Genomic DNA, 16,237 nt, shown 5'->3' with positions numbered 1-16,237 from the left:
CCAGCAGAGCCCCTATAGCGACCCAGGGACCCTATGGGGCCCCCTATAGCACCTGACACAGCCCCTATAGGGCCCCCTATAGCCCCCATAGAGCCCCTATACCAGCTCCTATAGCTCCCCGTAGCGCCCAGGGGGCACCTATAGACCCCCATATATATCCCGGGGGGCCCTATAGACCCCTCCCCCACCCTATAGCACCGCCCTTTCAGCCCCTCCCCCCACAGGTGGGCGTGGCCTCGGGAACCTCCGTTTATTGGGGGGTCAAAGGTCACAGGGTCATTAAGGGCGTTAATTAGTGTGTGGGCATAATAAATAACTGTGGGGGCGGAGCCACAAGGGGGCGTGGCCACGGGGGGTGGGGCATGGAATGTGGGGGTGGAGCCAAAGCAACAGGAAGTGGGGCTGATATGGAGGTGGGCGGGGCTTGGAATGTGGGTGGAGCCTCTACCCGTGTGGCCAATGGGGTCGGGGGGGCGGGGCTCAACACCCAGTGGGCGTGGCCAGAGCACCGGTGGGCAGAGCCTGAAGCCTCAATGGGAGTTTCCATCAATGGGTGGATCCGTCAATGGAGGCGGGGCCAGGAAGCTGTGGGCGTGGCCAGGGAGTGACGGGCGTGCCCAATGGGGCGGGGCTTATAGCCCGATGGGCGTGGCCAGAGCGCCAGTGGGCGGAGCCTGAAGCCTCAGTGGGAGTTTCCATCAATAGGTGGATCCATCAATGGGGGCGGGGTTTGGAGGCCGGTGGGTGGGGCCAGGAAGCTGTGGGCGGGGCCAGGAGGCTGTGGGCGTGGTCTGGGATGGGCGAGGTCACTTGACGCGGATCTCGGCGTATTCGGGGGGGTCGTCCGGGGGTCCCCGGGTGGGTTTGGTGGGGGGGGAGGGGCTGGTTCGGGGGGGGTTCCCGACCCCTCCCCCACCCCCAGCGCCCACCGCCCGACGGCTCCGCCCAACCAGCGGCGCTGGGGACAAAGGGGGGGACAAGGGGTCACCCCATTGACCCCAGTGTCCCCCCATTATCCCCCATATCCCCATTGATCCCAATGTCCCCCCCTTATCCCCCATGTCCCCATGTCCCCCCTTATCTCCCAATGTCCCCATGTCCCCATAAGCCCCATGTCCCCCCAAGTCCCCATGGCCCCCCATTATCCCACATGTCCCCATGTCCCCCACTTATCCCCTTGTCCCCCCGTTATCCCCATGTCCCCATTGACCTCAGTGTCCCCCCATTATCCCCCAGTGTCCCCAAGTCCCGAATGTCCCCATGTCCCCCCATATCCCCATTGACCCCAATATCCCCCCATCCCCATTGACTCCTATGTCCCCCCATTATCCCCCAATGTCCCCATGTCCCCCATTATCCCCCATATCCCCATGTCCCCCATTATCTCCCAGTGTCCCCATGTCCCCCCATATCCCCATTAACCCCAATATCCCCCATCCCCATATCCCCATTGACCCTCATGTCCCCCCATTCTCCCCCAATGTCCCCATGTCCCCATTGACCCCAATGTCTCCCCATTATCCCCCAGTGTCCCCATGTCCCCCCGTCCCCCCATGTCCCCCCATTAGCCCTCAATGTCCCCCCATGTCCCCACATGCCCCCATTATCCCCATATCCCTTTATCCCCATATCCCCCCATTATTCCCCAATGTCCCCATGTCCCCGCACCCCATACCCCCCAAGTCCCCCCATTGTCCCCATGTCCCCCCATATCCCCCACCCCCCATTATCCCCCATGTTCCCCCATATCCCCCACCCCCCATTACCCCCATTATCCCCCATCTCCCCCCATTACCGGCAATGGGGGTCGCCCCTCATGTTCAGGTTCCCCCCCCCCGGCCGGGGGTGGCACCGGGGTCACCTCTGGGCTTCCCGCCGCCTTCCTGCATCGGGTCAAAGGTCAAGGGTCACACGCTGACCTCTGACCCCACCCCCAACCATGCCTCAGTTTCCCTCCCCCCATCCCCACCCCAAGGGGCGTGGCCAATCCGGGGAGAGGGGCGTGGCCTCCAAGGGGGTGTGGCCTCTCCCATAAGATTTGGGCACCATTGGGTGTGTTCCCTTCCCATTGGTTGCCCCCCCCCCTCAACCCGGGCTGGCCCCGCCCCCCATGGGTGTGGTCCCCGGTGGGCGTGTCCCCCCAGTGGGCGTGTCCCCGGTGGGCGGGGCCAGCCCGGGGGGGCGTGTCTCACTTGCGGCGGCTCTGGCTGAGGTAGCAGACGAGGGCGATGACGATGGCGAAGGCGACGACGGCCCCAACCGGCCCCACCTTGGCCCAAACCAGCCCCCCTGGGGGGAAAATGGGGGGTCATGGGGGGCAATAACCCCCCCATGGGGGCAATAACACCCCCCTGGGGTAATAAACCCTCCACTTGGGGTAATAAACCCTCCCCATAGGGGTTGGGAGGGGATTTGGGGGGGGAAATCCCACCTTGATGGGGGCAAATAAACCCCGGGGGGGGGAATTATGTCCTGGGGGGGCAAATTAAATAGTGGGGGGCAATTAGAACCCCCCACTATGTGTGGGATTGAGGGTGGGACTTGCATGTGCCCCCCCAAAATATAGGAGGGAAATTGAGGGGGGGGGGGCAATTAACGTGGGGGGGTACAAATTAGTAATTTGGGGGCAATTAAACCCCCCCAAGGGGTCAATGGGGCGTGGGAAAACCTTGGGGAAAATTCCCACGGCCCGCGAGGGGCTCAATGGGGCGTGGGAAAATCCCGGGAAGAATTCCCACGGCCCGCAAAAGGCTCAATGGGGCGTGGGAAAATCCCAGGACAAATTCCCATGCCCCACGAGGGGCTCAATGGGGCGTGGGAATTTTCCCAAGGGTTTTCCCACAGCCTGCAAAGGGCTCAATGGGGCATGGGAAAATCCCAAGAAAAATTCCCACGCCCCACAAAAGGCTCAATGGGGCGTGGGAAAATCCCGGGACAAATTCCCACGCCCCGCGAGGGGCTCAATGGGGCGTGGGAAAATCCCAGGAAGGATTCCCACGCCCCGCAAAAGGCTCAATGGGGTGCGGGAAAATCCCATGAAAAATTCCCACGGCCCACAAAAGGCTCAATGGGCCGTGGGAAAATGCCGAGAAAAATTCCCACGCCCCACAAAAGGCTCAATGGGGCGTGGGAAAAGGCCGGGAAGAATTCCCACGCCCCACAACCGACCCCGGGGGGGGTGGGGTGGGGGTGCCACCCGTTCCCGTCGGTGTCACCGTCACCGTACCCGGGTGGTGGAACCGCAGCTGCTGCCGGACGCTCCCGTGGGGGTTGTGGGCGGAGCAAACGACGGCCAATCGGGGGTCGAGGGTCCCGCGGAGGGTCAGGACGCCGGTGACGGTGACGACGCCGGCGGCGCCGCGGCCGGGGGTGGTGACGGTGAAGTCGCGGTGGCCCTCGGTGACGGTGACGTTGCGCGACGGGAGCTCGAAGGTGACGGCGGGTTCGGGGGAGGCCGAGGCCGAGCAGACGCATCGCGCCCCCTCCCCCCCCGGGGTGCAGCGCGATTCGGGCAGGAGGATGGGGGGGACTTGGGGGGGGGGGAGGGGAAAGGGGGGGGTGTCACTATGGGGGGGGACGCCCCCAAATGTCACCCCTGTTATGGGCATCAATAGACCCCGTAGATAACCCATGACCCCCCATAGACCCCCTTAGGGACCCCAATACTCCCCATAGACCCATTTAGGGACCCCAATATCCCCCATAGACCCCCTAGTTTCCCCAATACCCCCCTTAGGGACCCCAATATCCCCCTTAGGGACCCCAATATCCCCACAGACCCCCTCAGGGACCCCAATGACCCCCTCAGATCCCCTTAGGGACTCCATAGACTCCCCTTATATCCTCCATAGACCCCCCATAAAGACCCTGAGGTACCCCATAGACCCCCATAGGGACCCCACAGACCCCCTTAGGGACCCCATAGACCCCCCTTATATCCCCATAGACCCCTCCCCCAGGACCCACTTAGGGACCTCATGGACCCACTTAGGGACCCCAATACCCCCCATAGAACCCCATAGAGACCCCACAGACCCCCATAGGGATCCCAATACCTCCCTTAGGGACCCCAATACCCCCTTAGGGACCCCATAGACCCCCATAGGCACCCCATAGAGCCCCATAGACCCCCTTAGGGACCCCAATACCCCCCTTAGACCCCCTTAGGGACCCCATAGACCCCCTTAGGGACCCCAATACCCCCCTTAGACCCCCTTAGGGACCCCATAGACCCCCATAAGGACCCCATAGACCCCCTTAGGGACCCCAATACCCCCCTTAGACCCCCTTAGGGACCCCATAGACCCCCTTAGTGACCCCAATAGCCCCCTTAGGGACTCCATAGACCCCCTTAGGGACCCCAATACCCCCCACAGACCCCCTTAGGGACCCCATAGACCCCCATAGGGACCCCAATAGGGACCTCAATACCCCCCTTAGACCTCCTTAGGGACCCCAATACCCCCCACAGACCCCCTTAGGGTCTCCGTAGACCCCCTTAGGGACCCCAATACCCCCCACAGACCCCCTTAAGGACCCCATAGACCCCCATAGGGACCCCAATAGGGACCTCAATACCCCCCTTAGACCTCCTTAGGGACCCCAATACCCCCCACAGACCCCCTTAGGGACCCCATAGACCCCCTTAGGGACCCCATAGACCCCCCACAGACCCCCTTAAGGATCCCATAGACCCCCATAGGCACCCCATAGACCCCCTTAGGGTCTCCATAGATCCCCTTAGGGACCCCAATACCCCCCACAGACCCCCTTAAGGACCCCATAGACCCCCATAGGGACCCCAATAGGGACCTCAATACCCCCCTTAGACCTCCTTAGGGACCCCAATACCCCCCACAGACCCCCTTAGGGACCCCATAGACCCCCTTAGGGACCCCATAGACCCCCCACAGACCCCCTTAAGGATCCCATAGACCCCCATAGGCACCCCATAGACCCCCTTAGGGTCTCCATAGACCCCCTTAGGGACCCCAATACCCCCCACAGACCCCCTTAAGGACCCCATAGACCCCCATAGGGACCCCAATAGGGACCTCAATACCCCCCTTAGACCTCCTTAGGGACCCCAATACCCCCACAGACCCCCCTTAGGGACCCCATAGACCCCCTTAGGGACCCCATAGACCCCCACAGACCCCCTTAAGGATCCCATAGACCCCCATAGGCACCCCATAGACCCCCTTAGGGTCTCCATAGACCCCCTTAGGGACCCCAATACCCCCCACAGACCCCCTTAAGGACCCCATAGACCCCCATAGGGACCCCAATAGGGACCTCAATACCCCCCTTAGACCTCCTTAGGGACCCCAATACCCCCCACAGACCCCCTTAGGGACCCCATAGACCCCCTTAGGGACCCCATAGACCCCCCACAGACCCCCTTAAGGATCCCATAGGCCCCCATAGGCACCCCGTAGACCCCCTTAGGGTCTCCGTAGACCCCCTTAGGGACCCCATAGACCCCCCTAGACCCCCCAACTCACACTGCACGCTGACATTGAAGGCCTGGCTGCTCTGGCCGTGCTGGTTCTCGGCCCGGCACAAATACTCCCCCCCATCCTCGGGCCGCGCCGCCCCCAAGGTCAAGGTCACCTGGGGCTCGTACACGGCCACGGCCACCAGGCGGCGCCCCCGCGACAGCGACACAATGGGCAGCGGGTGGGCCGAGGCGCCGCAGGTCAAGGTCAAGGGCTCCCCGGCCACGACCCACAGGGTCCCGTTCAGCGTGGGGGGGCGCGGGGCATCTGGGGGGAGGGGAGAGGGTCAGGGGGGACCCACGAGTTCGGGGGGACCCAGGAGTTCGGGGGTCACATGGGTTTGGGGGACCCAGGAGTTTGGGAAGGACCCAGGAGTCCAGGAAGAAATAGTTTGGGGGGGACCCAGGAGTTCGGGAAGAAATAGTTTGGGGGGGACCCAGGAGTTCGGGGGGAACCCAGGAGTTCGGGGGTCACATGGGTTTGGGGGACCCAGGAGTTTGGGGGGACCCAGGAGTTCGGGAGGAACCCAGGAGTTTGGGGGGGGATCCAGAAGTTCAGGAGGGACCCAGGAGTTCGGGGTTCACATAGGTTTGGGGGACCCAGGAGTTTGGAGGGACCCAGGAGTTCGGGAGGGACCCAGGAGTTCGGGGGTCACATGGATTTGAGGGACCCAGGAGTTTGAGGGGACCCAGGAGTTCGGGAGGGACCCAGGAGTTCGGGAAAAAATAGTTTGGGGGGGACCCAGGAGTTCGGGGGACCCAGGAGTTCGGGGGTCACATGGGTTTGGGGGACCCAGGAGTTCAGGAGGGACCCAGGAGTTCGGGAACCCAGGAGTTTAGGGGGGACCCAGGAATTTGGGAGGGGACCCAGGAGTGCCCCAAGAAAGGATCCCTGAATAAAGGGACCCAGGAGTAACTCCTGGACAAGGGACCCAGGCATGCCCCAATGGGGGAACCCTAAAGAAAGGGACCCAGGAGTAACCCACAGGGAAGGGACCCAGGCATGCCCCAAAAGGGACCCAGGAGTGCCCCAAGAAGGAATCCCTGAATAAAGGAACCCAGGAATAACTCTCAGGGAAGGGACCCAGGCATACCCCAATTAGGGACCCAGGCATGCCCCAAGTGGGGAACCCAGGCATGCCCCAAGTGGGGAACCCTGAATAAAGGGACCCAGGCATGCCCCAAAAGGGACCCAGGCATGCCCCAAAGGGGGATTCCCCCAACAACCGGACCCAGGAGTACTCCCCGGAGAAGGGACCCAGGCATACCCCAAAAGGGACCCAGGCATGCCCCAAAAGGGACCCAGGCATGCCCCAAAGGGGGATTCCCCCAACAACCGGACCCAGGAGTACTCCCCGGAGAAGGGACCCAGGCATACCCCAAAAGGGACCCAGGCATGCCCCAAGAAGGGACCCAGGCATGCCCCAAGTGGGGAACCCTGAATAAAGGGACCCAGGAGTAACCCTCGGACAAGGGACCCAGGCATGCCCCAAGAAGGGACCCAGGAGTACCCCCCTCGTCCCCCCTACCCCCACGGCGCCCCCTGCGGTTGCTCACAGGCCACGTGCAGCTCGACGCTCCGGTTGTGGCGGCCGTGCCGGTTCTCGGCCACGCAGCTGTAGGTGCCGGCGTCGTCCGGTTGTACCCGCGGCAGCAACAGGCGCAGCGCGGCGGTCGCCGGTTCCTCCTGCAGCACCGCGGGCCCCCGGAACCACGAGAGCAGCGGGGGCGGCCGCCCCTCGGCCTCGCAGCCCAGCTCCACCGCCGAGCCCTCCAGCACCTCGCCCGGGCCCCACACGGATAGGACCTGCGGTTCGTCTGGGGGGGGAGAGGGACCCAGGAGTTCGGGGGGGACCAAGGAGTTCGGGGGGATAGGGGTTGGGGGGGATGCAGGAGGTTGGAGGGACCCAGGAGTTCGGGGGTATAGGGGCTGGGGGGGATACGGGAGGTTGGAGGGACCCAGGAGTTCGGGAGGGGACCCAGGAGTTCGGGGGTATAGGGGTTGGGGGGGATACGGGAGGTTGGAGGGACCCAGGAGTTCGGGGGTATAGGGGCTGGGGGGGATACGGGAGGTTGGAGGGACCCAGGAGTTCGGGGGTATAGGGGCTGGGGGGGATACGGGAGGTTGGAGGGACCCAGGAGTTCGGGAGGGGACCCAGGAGTTCGGGGGTATAGGGGTTGGGGGGGATGCAGGAGGTTGGAGGGACCCAGGAGTCCCGGAGGGACCCAGGAATTCAGGAGGGACCCAGGAGTTCGGGAGGGGACCCAGGAGTTCGGGGGGATAGGGGTTGGGGGGGATGCGGGAGGTTGGAGGGACCCAGGAGTCCGGGAGGGACTCAGGAGTTCGGGGGGGGACCAAGGAGTTCGGGGGTATAGGGGTTGGGGGAGGACCCAGGAGTTCGGGGGGGCCCAGGAGTTCGGGGGGGACCCAGGAGTTCGGGGAGGGACCCAGGAGTTCGGGGAGGGACCCAGGAGTTCTTGGGGGGACCCAGGTGTTCAGGAACCAATAGTTTGGGGGGACCCAGGAGTTCCCCAGGGACCCAGGAGCTCAGGATGGACCCAGGCATTCGGGGAGGGACCCAGGAGTTCCCCAGGGACCCAGGAGTTCGGGAGTGACCCAGGAGTCCGGGACCCCGTTCCCACAGGGACTCAGGTGTCTGGGAGTGACCCAGGAGTTCGGGAGGGGACCCAGGCGTCCGGGAGGGGACCCAGGAGTTCCTCAGGGACCCAGGCGTCTGTGAGGGAACTCAGGAGCTCCGGAGGGACCCAGGAGTCCCACAGGGACCCAGGAGCTCAGGATGGACCCAGGCGTCCGGGGAGGGACCCAGGCGTCCGGAAAGGACCCAGGAGCTCAGGAGGGACCCAGGCGTTCCGGGAGGGACCCAGGCGTTCCCCAGGGACCCAGGAGCTCAGGGTGGACCCAGGCGTCCGGGGAGGGACCCAGGAGCTCAGGAGGGACCCAGGCGTCCGGGGAGGGGACCCAGGAGTGCCCCACGGACCCAGGAGCTCAGGATGGACCCAGGCGTTCGGGAGTGACCCAGGAGTCCGGGGAGGGACCCAGGCGTTCGGGAGGGGACCCAGGCGTCCGGGGAGGGACCCAGGAGTCTGGGAGGGACCCAGGAGTTCCCCAGGGACCCAGGAGTCTGTGAGGGGACTCAGGAACTCAGGATGGACCCAGGCGTCCGGGAGGGACCCAGGAGCTCAGGATGGACCCAGGCGTTCCCCAGGGACCCAGGAGCTCAGGAGGGACCCAGGAACTCAGGGTGGACCCAGGCGTTCGGGGAGGGACCCAGGAGCTCAGGGTGGACCCAGGCGTCCGGGGAGGGACCCAGGCGTCCGGGAGGGACCCAGGCGTCCGGGGAGGGACCCAGGCGTCCGGGAGGGACCCAGGCGTCCGGGAGGGACCCAGGCGTGCGGCCGCTCACACTGCACGTCCAGGGTGGCGTTGGCGGCCCAGCCCAGGGTGGCGTTGTCGGCCGTGACGCGGCAGGTGACGAGCGCCCCCCCGTGGCGGCGGCGCGGCCGGAAGCGCAGCACGGACCACACGCTGGCCGCTCCGTCCTCGTCGCGGCGCCGCTGCCGGGCGGAACCTTCGAGCAGCTCCTCGGCCCCTTCCCAGCTGAGGCGCGGGCGCCACTCGGGGCAGTTATCGGGGACACGGCACTGCAGTTCCGCTTCCGTACCCGCCACCAGCTCCGGGGGGACCGACAGGGAGGGGCGCTCTGGGGGGGGGGGGGGGGGGGCAGGGTGAGAGAGGGGGGGTGAGAGAGGGGGGGTGAGGGACCCAGGAGTGCCCCAGGGACCCAGGAGTGCCCCAGGGACACGGGAGGGACCCAGGAGTTCAAAGGGGGACCCAGGAGTTCAAAGGGGGACCCAGGAGTTCAGGGGGGGACCCAGGAGTGCCCCAAGGGACCCAGGAGTGCCCCAAGGGACCCAGGAGGGACCCAGGAGTGCCCCAGGGACCCAGGAGGGACCCAGGGACATGGGAGTTCAGGGAGGGACCCATGAGTGCCCCGGGGACCCAGGAGTTCAAAGGGGGACCCAGGAGTTCAAGGGGGGACCCAGGAGTGCCCCAAGGGACCCAGGAGTTCAGGGGGGGACCCAGGAGTGCCCCAGGGACCCAGGAGTGCCCCAAGGGACCCAGGAGTTCAGGGGGGACCCAGGAGGGACCCAGGAGTTCAGGGAGGGACCCAGGAGTGCCCCAGAGACCCAGGAGTTCGGGGAGGGACCCAGGAATGCCCCATGGACCCAGGAGTGCCCCATGGACCCAGGAGTGCCCCAGGGACCCAGGAGTGCCCCAGGGACCCAGGAGTGCCCCAGGGACATGGGAGGGACCCAGGAATGCCCCAGGGACCCAGGATTTCAAGGGGGGACCCAGGAGTGCCCCGGGGACCCAGGAGTTCAGGGGGGGACCCAGGAGTGCCCCAGGGAGCCCCAAAAGTCAACCCAGGCATTTGGGACCCCATCCCAAAAGGGGCCCAGGCATCCGGGAGCCCTAAACAAAAATGGACCCAGGCGTCCGGGTGACTTCCCAACCCCCGTAAAAAGGGACCCAGGCGTCCGGGAGTCCCAAAAGTGGACCCAGGTGTCCGGGACCCCACCCTGAAAAGGGACCCAGGCGTCCGGGACCACCTCCCCATAAGGGACCCAGGCGTCCGGGAGCCCCAGAAGTGGACCCAGGCGTCTGGGACCCCATCCCAAAAAGGGACCCAGCCATCCGGGAGCCCTAAACAAAAATGGACCCAGGCGTCCGGGTGACTTCCCAACCCCCGTAAAAAGGGACCCAGGCGTCCGGGAGCCCCAGAAGTGGACCCAGGCGTCCGGGACCCCACCCTGAAAAGGGACCCAGGCATCCGGGTGACTTCCCAACCCCCATAAAAAGGGACCCAGGCGTCCGGGAGCCCCATAAGTGGACCCAGGCATCTGGGACCCCACCCTGAAAAGGGACCCAGGCGTCCGGGACTCTCCCCTCAACTCCCCTAAAAATGGACCCAGGCGTCCGGGTGACTTCCCAACCCCCATAAAAAGGGACCCAGGCGTCCAGGAGCCCCAGAAGTGGACCCAGGCGTCCGGGACCACCTCCCCAAAAGGGACCCAGGCGTCTGGGAGCCCTAAACAAAAATGGACCCAGGCGTCCGGGTGACTTCCCAACCCCCGTAAAAAGGGACCCAGGCGTCCGGGAGTCCCAAAAGTGGACCCAGGCGTCCAGGACCCCACCCTGAAAAGGGACCCAGGCATCCGGGAGCCCTAAACCAAAAGGGACCCAGGCGTCCGGGCGACTTCCCAACCCCCGTAAAAAGGGACCCAGGCGTCCGGGAGCCCCAGAAGTGGACCCAGGTGTCCGGGACCCCACCCTGAAAAGGGACCCAGGCGTCCGGGACCACCTCCCCATAAGGGACCCAGGCGTCCGGGAGCCCCAGAAGTGGACCCAGGCGTCTGGGACCCCATCCCAAAAAGGGACCCAGGCATCCGGGAGCCCTAAACAAAAATGGACCCAGGCGTCCGGGACTCTCCCCCCAGCCCCCATAAAAAGGGACCCAGGCGTCCGGGTGACTTCCCAACCCCCATAAAAAGGGACCCAGGCGTCCGGGAGCCCCAGAACTGGACCCAGGCGTCCGGGACCCCACCCTGGAAAGGGACCCAGGCATCCGGGACTCTCCCCTCAACTCCCCTAAAAATGGACCCAGGCGTCCGGGTGACTTCCCAACCCCCATAAAAAGGGACCCAGGCGTCCGGGACCCCACCCCGAAAATGGACCCAGGCATCCGGGAGCCCCAGAACTGGACCCAGGCGTCCGGGACCCCACCCTGAAAAGGGACCCAGGCGTCCGGGACCCCACCCTGAAAAGGGACCCAGGCGTCCGGGACTCTCCCCCCAGCCCCCATAAAAAGGGACCCAGGCGTCCGGGTGACTTCCCAACCCCCATAAAAAGGGACCCAGGCGTCCGTCCCCCCCCAAACTCACCCCACACCTCCAGCTCGGTGTGCTCGGAGAAGCTGAACTGGTTGTAACCCCCCAAATCCCCCCGGAAATAATATTTCCCGGCCAGCTCGGGGCCGAGCGGCCGCAGCTCCAGGGAGCAGTCGCCCAGCGCCGGGTCCCCCAAGAGGCGCGCGCGCCCCGAAAACGACTCGTGGACGCGGCCCCCCCGCGAGCGCGCCACCACCGGGGGGTAGTTCTTGGGGTACGGGCTCCCGAAGAACCAGAGGCCGTGGATGCTGGGGGGGCGAAGCTCCTCGGGGAAGGAGAAACGGCAGCGGATGGAGACGCAGGAGCCCGACAGCCCCGAGATGGACGGGGGGAGCCAGGCGGCCCAGGAGGCGCCGAGTGAGCCTGGAGTGGGGGGTAATGGGGTGATAGTGGGGGGGTGGGGGTCTATGGGGTCTTGTAATGGGGTTTGGGGGGGTTATGGGGTCTTATAATGGGGATATGGGGGTCTATGGGGTCTTATAATGGGGTTTGGAGGAGCTATGGGGTCTCATAATGGGGCTTGGGGGGTCTATGGGAGTCTTATAATGGGGTTTGGGGGAGCTATGGGGCCTCATAATGGGGCTCTGGGGGGTCTAATAATGGGGTTTGGAGGAGCTATGGGGTCTTATAATGGGGATATGGGGGTCTATGGGGTCTAATAATGGGGTTTGGAGGAGCTATGGGGCCTCATAATGGGGCTCTGGGGCATCCAATAATGGGGTTTTGGGGGTCTATGGGGTCTTATAATGGGGTTTGGAGGAGCTATGGGGTCTCATAATGGGGATATGGGGGTCTATAGGGTCTCATAATGGGGTTTGGGGTCTATGGCCCGAGATGGACGGGGGGAGCCAGGCGGCCCAGGAGGCGCCGAGTGAGCCTGGAGTGGGGGGTAATGGGGTGATAGTGGGGGGGTGGGGGTCTATGGGGTCTTGTAATGGGGTTTGGGGGGGTTATGGGGTCTTATAATGGGGCTATGGGGCATCCAATAATGGGGTTTGGGGGGTCTATGGGGTCTCATGGGGATCTGGGGGGTCTATTTGGTCTCATAATGGGGTTTGGAGGAGCTATGGGGCCTCATAATGGGGATATGAGGGTCTATGGGGTCTTATAATGGGGTTTGGAGGAGCTATGGGGCCTCATGATGGGGATCTGGGGGGTCTCATAATGGGGTTTGGAGGTCTATAGGGTCTTATAATGGGGTTTGGGGGGTCTATGGGGTCTTATAATGGGGTTTGGGGGGTCTATGGGGTCTTATAATTGGGTTTGGAGGAGCTATGGGGTCTCATAATGGGGGTTGGGGGGGTCTATGGGAGTCTTATAATGGGGTTTGGAGGAGCTATGGGGCCTCATAATGGGGCTCTGGGGCATCCAATAATGGGGTTTTGGGGGTCTATGGGGTCTAATAATGGGGTTTGGAGGAGCTATGGGGTCTCATAATGGGGGTTGGGGGGGTCTATGGGAGTCTTATAATGGGGTTTGGAGGAGCTATGGGGCCTCATAATGGGGCTCTGGGGCATCCAATAATGGGGTTTTGGGGGTCTATAGGGTCTAATAATGGGGTTCTGAGGGTCTATGGGGTCTTATAATGGGGTTTGGGGGGTCTATGGGGTCTTATAATGAGGTTTGGAGGAGCTATGGGGCCTCATAATGGGGCTCTGGGGGGTCTCATAATGGGGTTTGGAGGAGCTATGGGGTCTTATAATGGGGATATGGGGTCTATGGGGTCTTATAATGGGGTTTGGAGGAGCTATGGGGTCTCATAATGGGGATATGGGGGTCTATAGGGTCTTATAATGGGGTTTGGAGGAGCTATGGGGCCTCTTAATGGGGTTGGGGGGTCTATGGGGTCTTATAATGGGGTTTGGAGGAGCTATGGGGCCTCATAATGGGGATATGGGGGTCTATAGGGTCTTATAATGGGGTTTGGGGGAGCTATGGGGCCTCTTAATGGGGTTGGGGGGTCTATGGGGTCTCATAATGGGGATATGGGGGTCTATGGGGTCCAGTATGGCCCAGTATAACACAGCTCTCCCCCAGTCCATCCCAGTCCCTCCCAGTCTCCCCTGTCCCCCCCAGTTCCATCCCAATCCATCCCAGTCCATCTCAGTCCATCCCAGTCCATCCCAGTTCATCCCAGTCCCTCCCAGTCCATCTCAGTCCCTCCCAGTCCATCCCAGTCCATCTCAGTTCATCCCAGTCCATCCCAGTCCCACCCAGTTCCATCCCAATCCATCCCAGTCCATTTCAGTTCATCCCAGTCCCTCCCAGTCCATCCCAGTCCCTCCCAGTCCATCCCAGTACCTGTGGGCAGCGTCACCAGCAGCACCAAACTGGGGAGAGCGGTGACCAGCGGGGCCATGGTGGGGCTGGGGGGACACCAGTGTGACCAGTATGACACCAGTATGACCAGTATGACACCAGTGACCCCTCCCAGTATCACCAGTATGACACCAGTATGACCAGTATGACACCAGTGACCCCTCCCAGTATCACCAGTATGACACCAGTATGACCAGTATGACACCAGTGACCCCTCCCAGTATCAGCAGTATGACACCAGTATGACCAGTATGACACCAGTGTGACACCAGTGTCACCAGTGACCCTTCCCAGTATCACCAGTGTGACACCAGTATCACCAGTGACCCCTCTTAGTGTCACCAGTATGACCAGTGGCCTCTCCCAGTATAACCAGTAACCCCTCGCAGTATAACCAGTGACCCCATTGTCCCCTCCCAGTATGTCCCAGTGACCCCCAGTGTCCCCTCCCAGTGACCCCAGTATCCCCTCCCAGTATAACCAGTGTCCCCAGTATTCCTTCCCAGTACATCCCAGTATCCCCCAATGTCCCCTCCCAGTATAACCAGTATCCCCCAGTGTCCCCAATGTCCCCTCCCAGTACATCCCAGTATCTCCCAGTGTCCCCTCCCAGTATAACCAGTGTCCCCCAGTGTCCCCAATGTTCCATCCCAGTGTCCCCCAGTGTCCCTATTGTCCCCTCCCAGTGTCCCCAATGTCCCCTCCCAGTTTAACCAGTATCCCCCAATGTTCCATCCCAGTATAACCACTATCCCCATTGTCCCCCCCCGGTGTCCCCAATGTCCCCTCCCAGTGTCCCCAATGTTCCTTCCCAGTATAACCAGTGTCCCCAATGTCCCCTCCCAGTGTTCCCCAGTATCCCCAGTGTCCCCTCCCAGTGTCCCCAATGTCCCCTCCCAGTATAACCAGTGTCCCCCAGTGTCCCCATTGTCCCCTCCCAGTGTCCCCCAGTGACCCTCAGTGTCCCCAGTATCCCCTCCCAGTATAACCAGTGTCCCCAATGTCCCCTCCCAGTGTCCCCTCCCAGCGTCCCCAGTACATCCCAGTGTCACTGTCCTCATTGTCCCAACCGGCCCCATTGTCCCCTGTGTCCCCCCCTCCCCCCCATCACTGTCCCCCATTGTCCCCATTGTCCCCAGTGCCTGACGGTCCCAGGCGGTGACAAGTGACACCAGCCCGAGCGGCCCCGCCCCCCCGGACGCCTGGGTCCCTCCCGGCCGCTTGGGTCCCCTCCCAGACTCCTGGTCCCTGGGGCACGCCTGGGTCCCTCCAGGACGCCTGGGTCCCCCCCCGAACTCCTGGGTCCTTTGGGGCACTCCTGGGTCCCTCCTGAATGCCTGGGTCCCCTCCTGGATGCCTGGGTCCCCCACTGAACTCCTGGGTCCTTTGGGGCACTCCTGGGTCCCTCCCAAACTCCTGAGTCCCTTGGGGCACTCCTGGGTCCCCTTCCGGATTCCTGGGTCCCTGGGGCACTCCTGGGTCCCCCCCACGCTGCCATCAGACACATTCCTGACGCGCCGGTGTCACCCCCACGGTCCCCAGGGGACAAAGGGACCCTCTGTGTGTCCCCCACCCCCGGACGCCTGGGTCCCTCCCGAACTCCTGGGTCCCCACCCGGATGCCTGGGTCCCTCCCGGACGCCTGGGTCCCTCCCGGACGCCTGGGTCCCTGTGGAGCCTGGTGGTGCCACCAAGGCCACAAGGGGACATTTGTCCCCAAGACAGAGTGATGTCACCTTCCCCCCACCAGGGGAAGCGGGGGGCGTACACTCCCGGACACCTGGGTCCCCTGGGCCACCACTGAGGGACCCAGGCGTCCGGGGGGACCCAGGAGTGCCCCAGGGACCCAGCAGTTTGGGAGGGACCCAGGAGTTCAGGGGGGGACACCCAAATAGGGGACCTAGGCATCCGGGAGGGACCCAGGCATCCGGGGGGACCCAGGAGTCCGGGAGGGACCCAGGCGTCCGGGAGGGGACCCAGGCATCCGGGAGGGACCCAGGCGTCCGGGAGGGACCCAGGCGTCCGGGGACCCCCTCACCCCCATCTCCATCCCCTTACTTACCAGTATGAGATGGGTGCCCCAAGGAGGGACCCAGGCGTCCGGGGAAGGGACCCAGGCGTCCGAGTGTGAGGGTGGGGGGGGGAAAAGGCCGGGATTATGTACTGGGAGGGGGGGGGGAGGGGGGAGAGGGCAGGGCCACCCGGACGCCTGGGTCCCGCCCGGACGCCTGGGTCCCCCCACTCCCCGGACGCCTGGGTCCTTGGGAGACACAATAGGCCCTAATGGCACCCTGTGGCCCGAACTCCTGGGTCCCCTCCCGAACTCCTGGGTCCCTCCCCGAACTCCTGGGTGCCCCCCGAACTCCTGGGTCCCCTCCCGAACTCCTGGGTCCCCCCACCACCCTTGGGCTCAACTGGCGTCAAGTTGGACCCCGAACACCTGGGTCCTTAA

General features: G+C 63.8%; 1 protein-coding gene across 1 annotated transcript; it reads right to left on the bottom strand.

The window, feature by feature from the left end:
- Nucleotides 1-730: 730 nt before the first annotated feature.
- Nucleotides 731-15,898, bottom strand: MAG (myelin associated glycoprotein). The gene is given in 11 exon segments (XM_071800562.1): nt 731-877; nt 880-958; nt 1,796-1,883; nt 2,193-2,289; nt 3,227-3,529; nt 5,505-5,765; nt 7,055-7,315; nt 8,923-9,219; nt 11,462-11,830; nt 13,769-13,833; nt 15,848-15,898. Coding segments are annotated over 10 exon segments (1,884 nt in total). The 5' UTR covers nt 13,827-13,833; nt 15,848-15,898; the 3' UTR covers nt 731-806.
- Between the last annotated feature and the right edge of the window lie 339 nt (nt 15,899-16,237).

This window comes from Patagioenas fasciata, chromosome 31, assembly GCF_037038585.1.
Source record: "Patagioenas fasciata isolate bPatFas1 chromosome 31, bPatFas1.hap1, whole genome shotgun sequence".
Lineage (NCBI taxonomy): Eukaryota > Metazoa > Chordata > Aves > Columbiformes > Columbidae > Patagioenas > Patagioenas fasciata.
The sequence above is the reverse complement of the archived record's forward strand: the minus strand, read 5'-3'. Positions and strand labels throughout refer to the sequence as shown.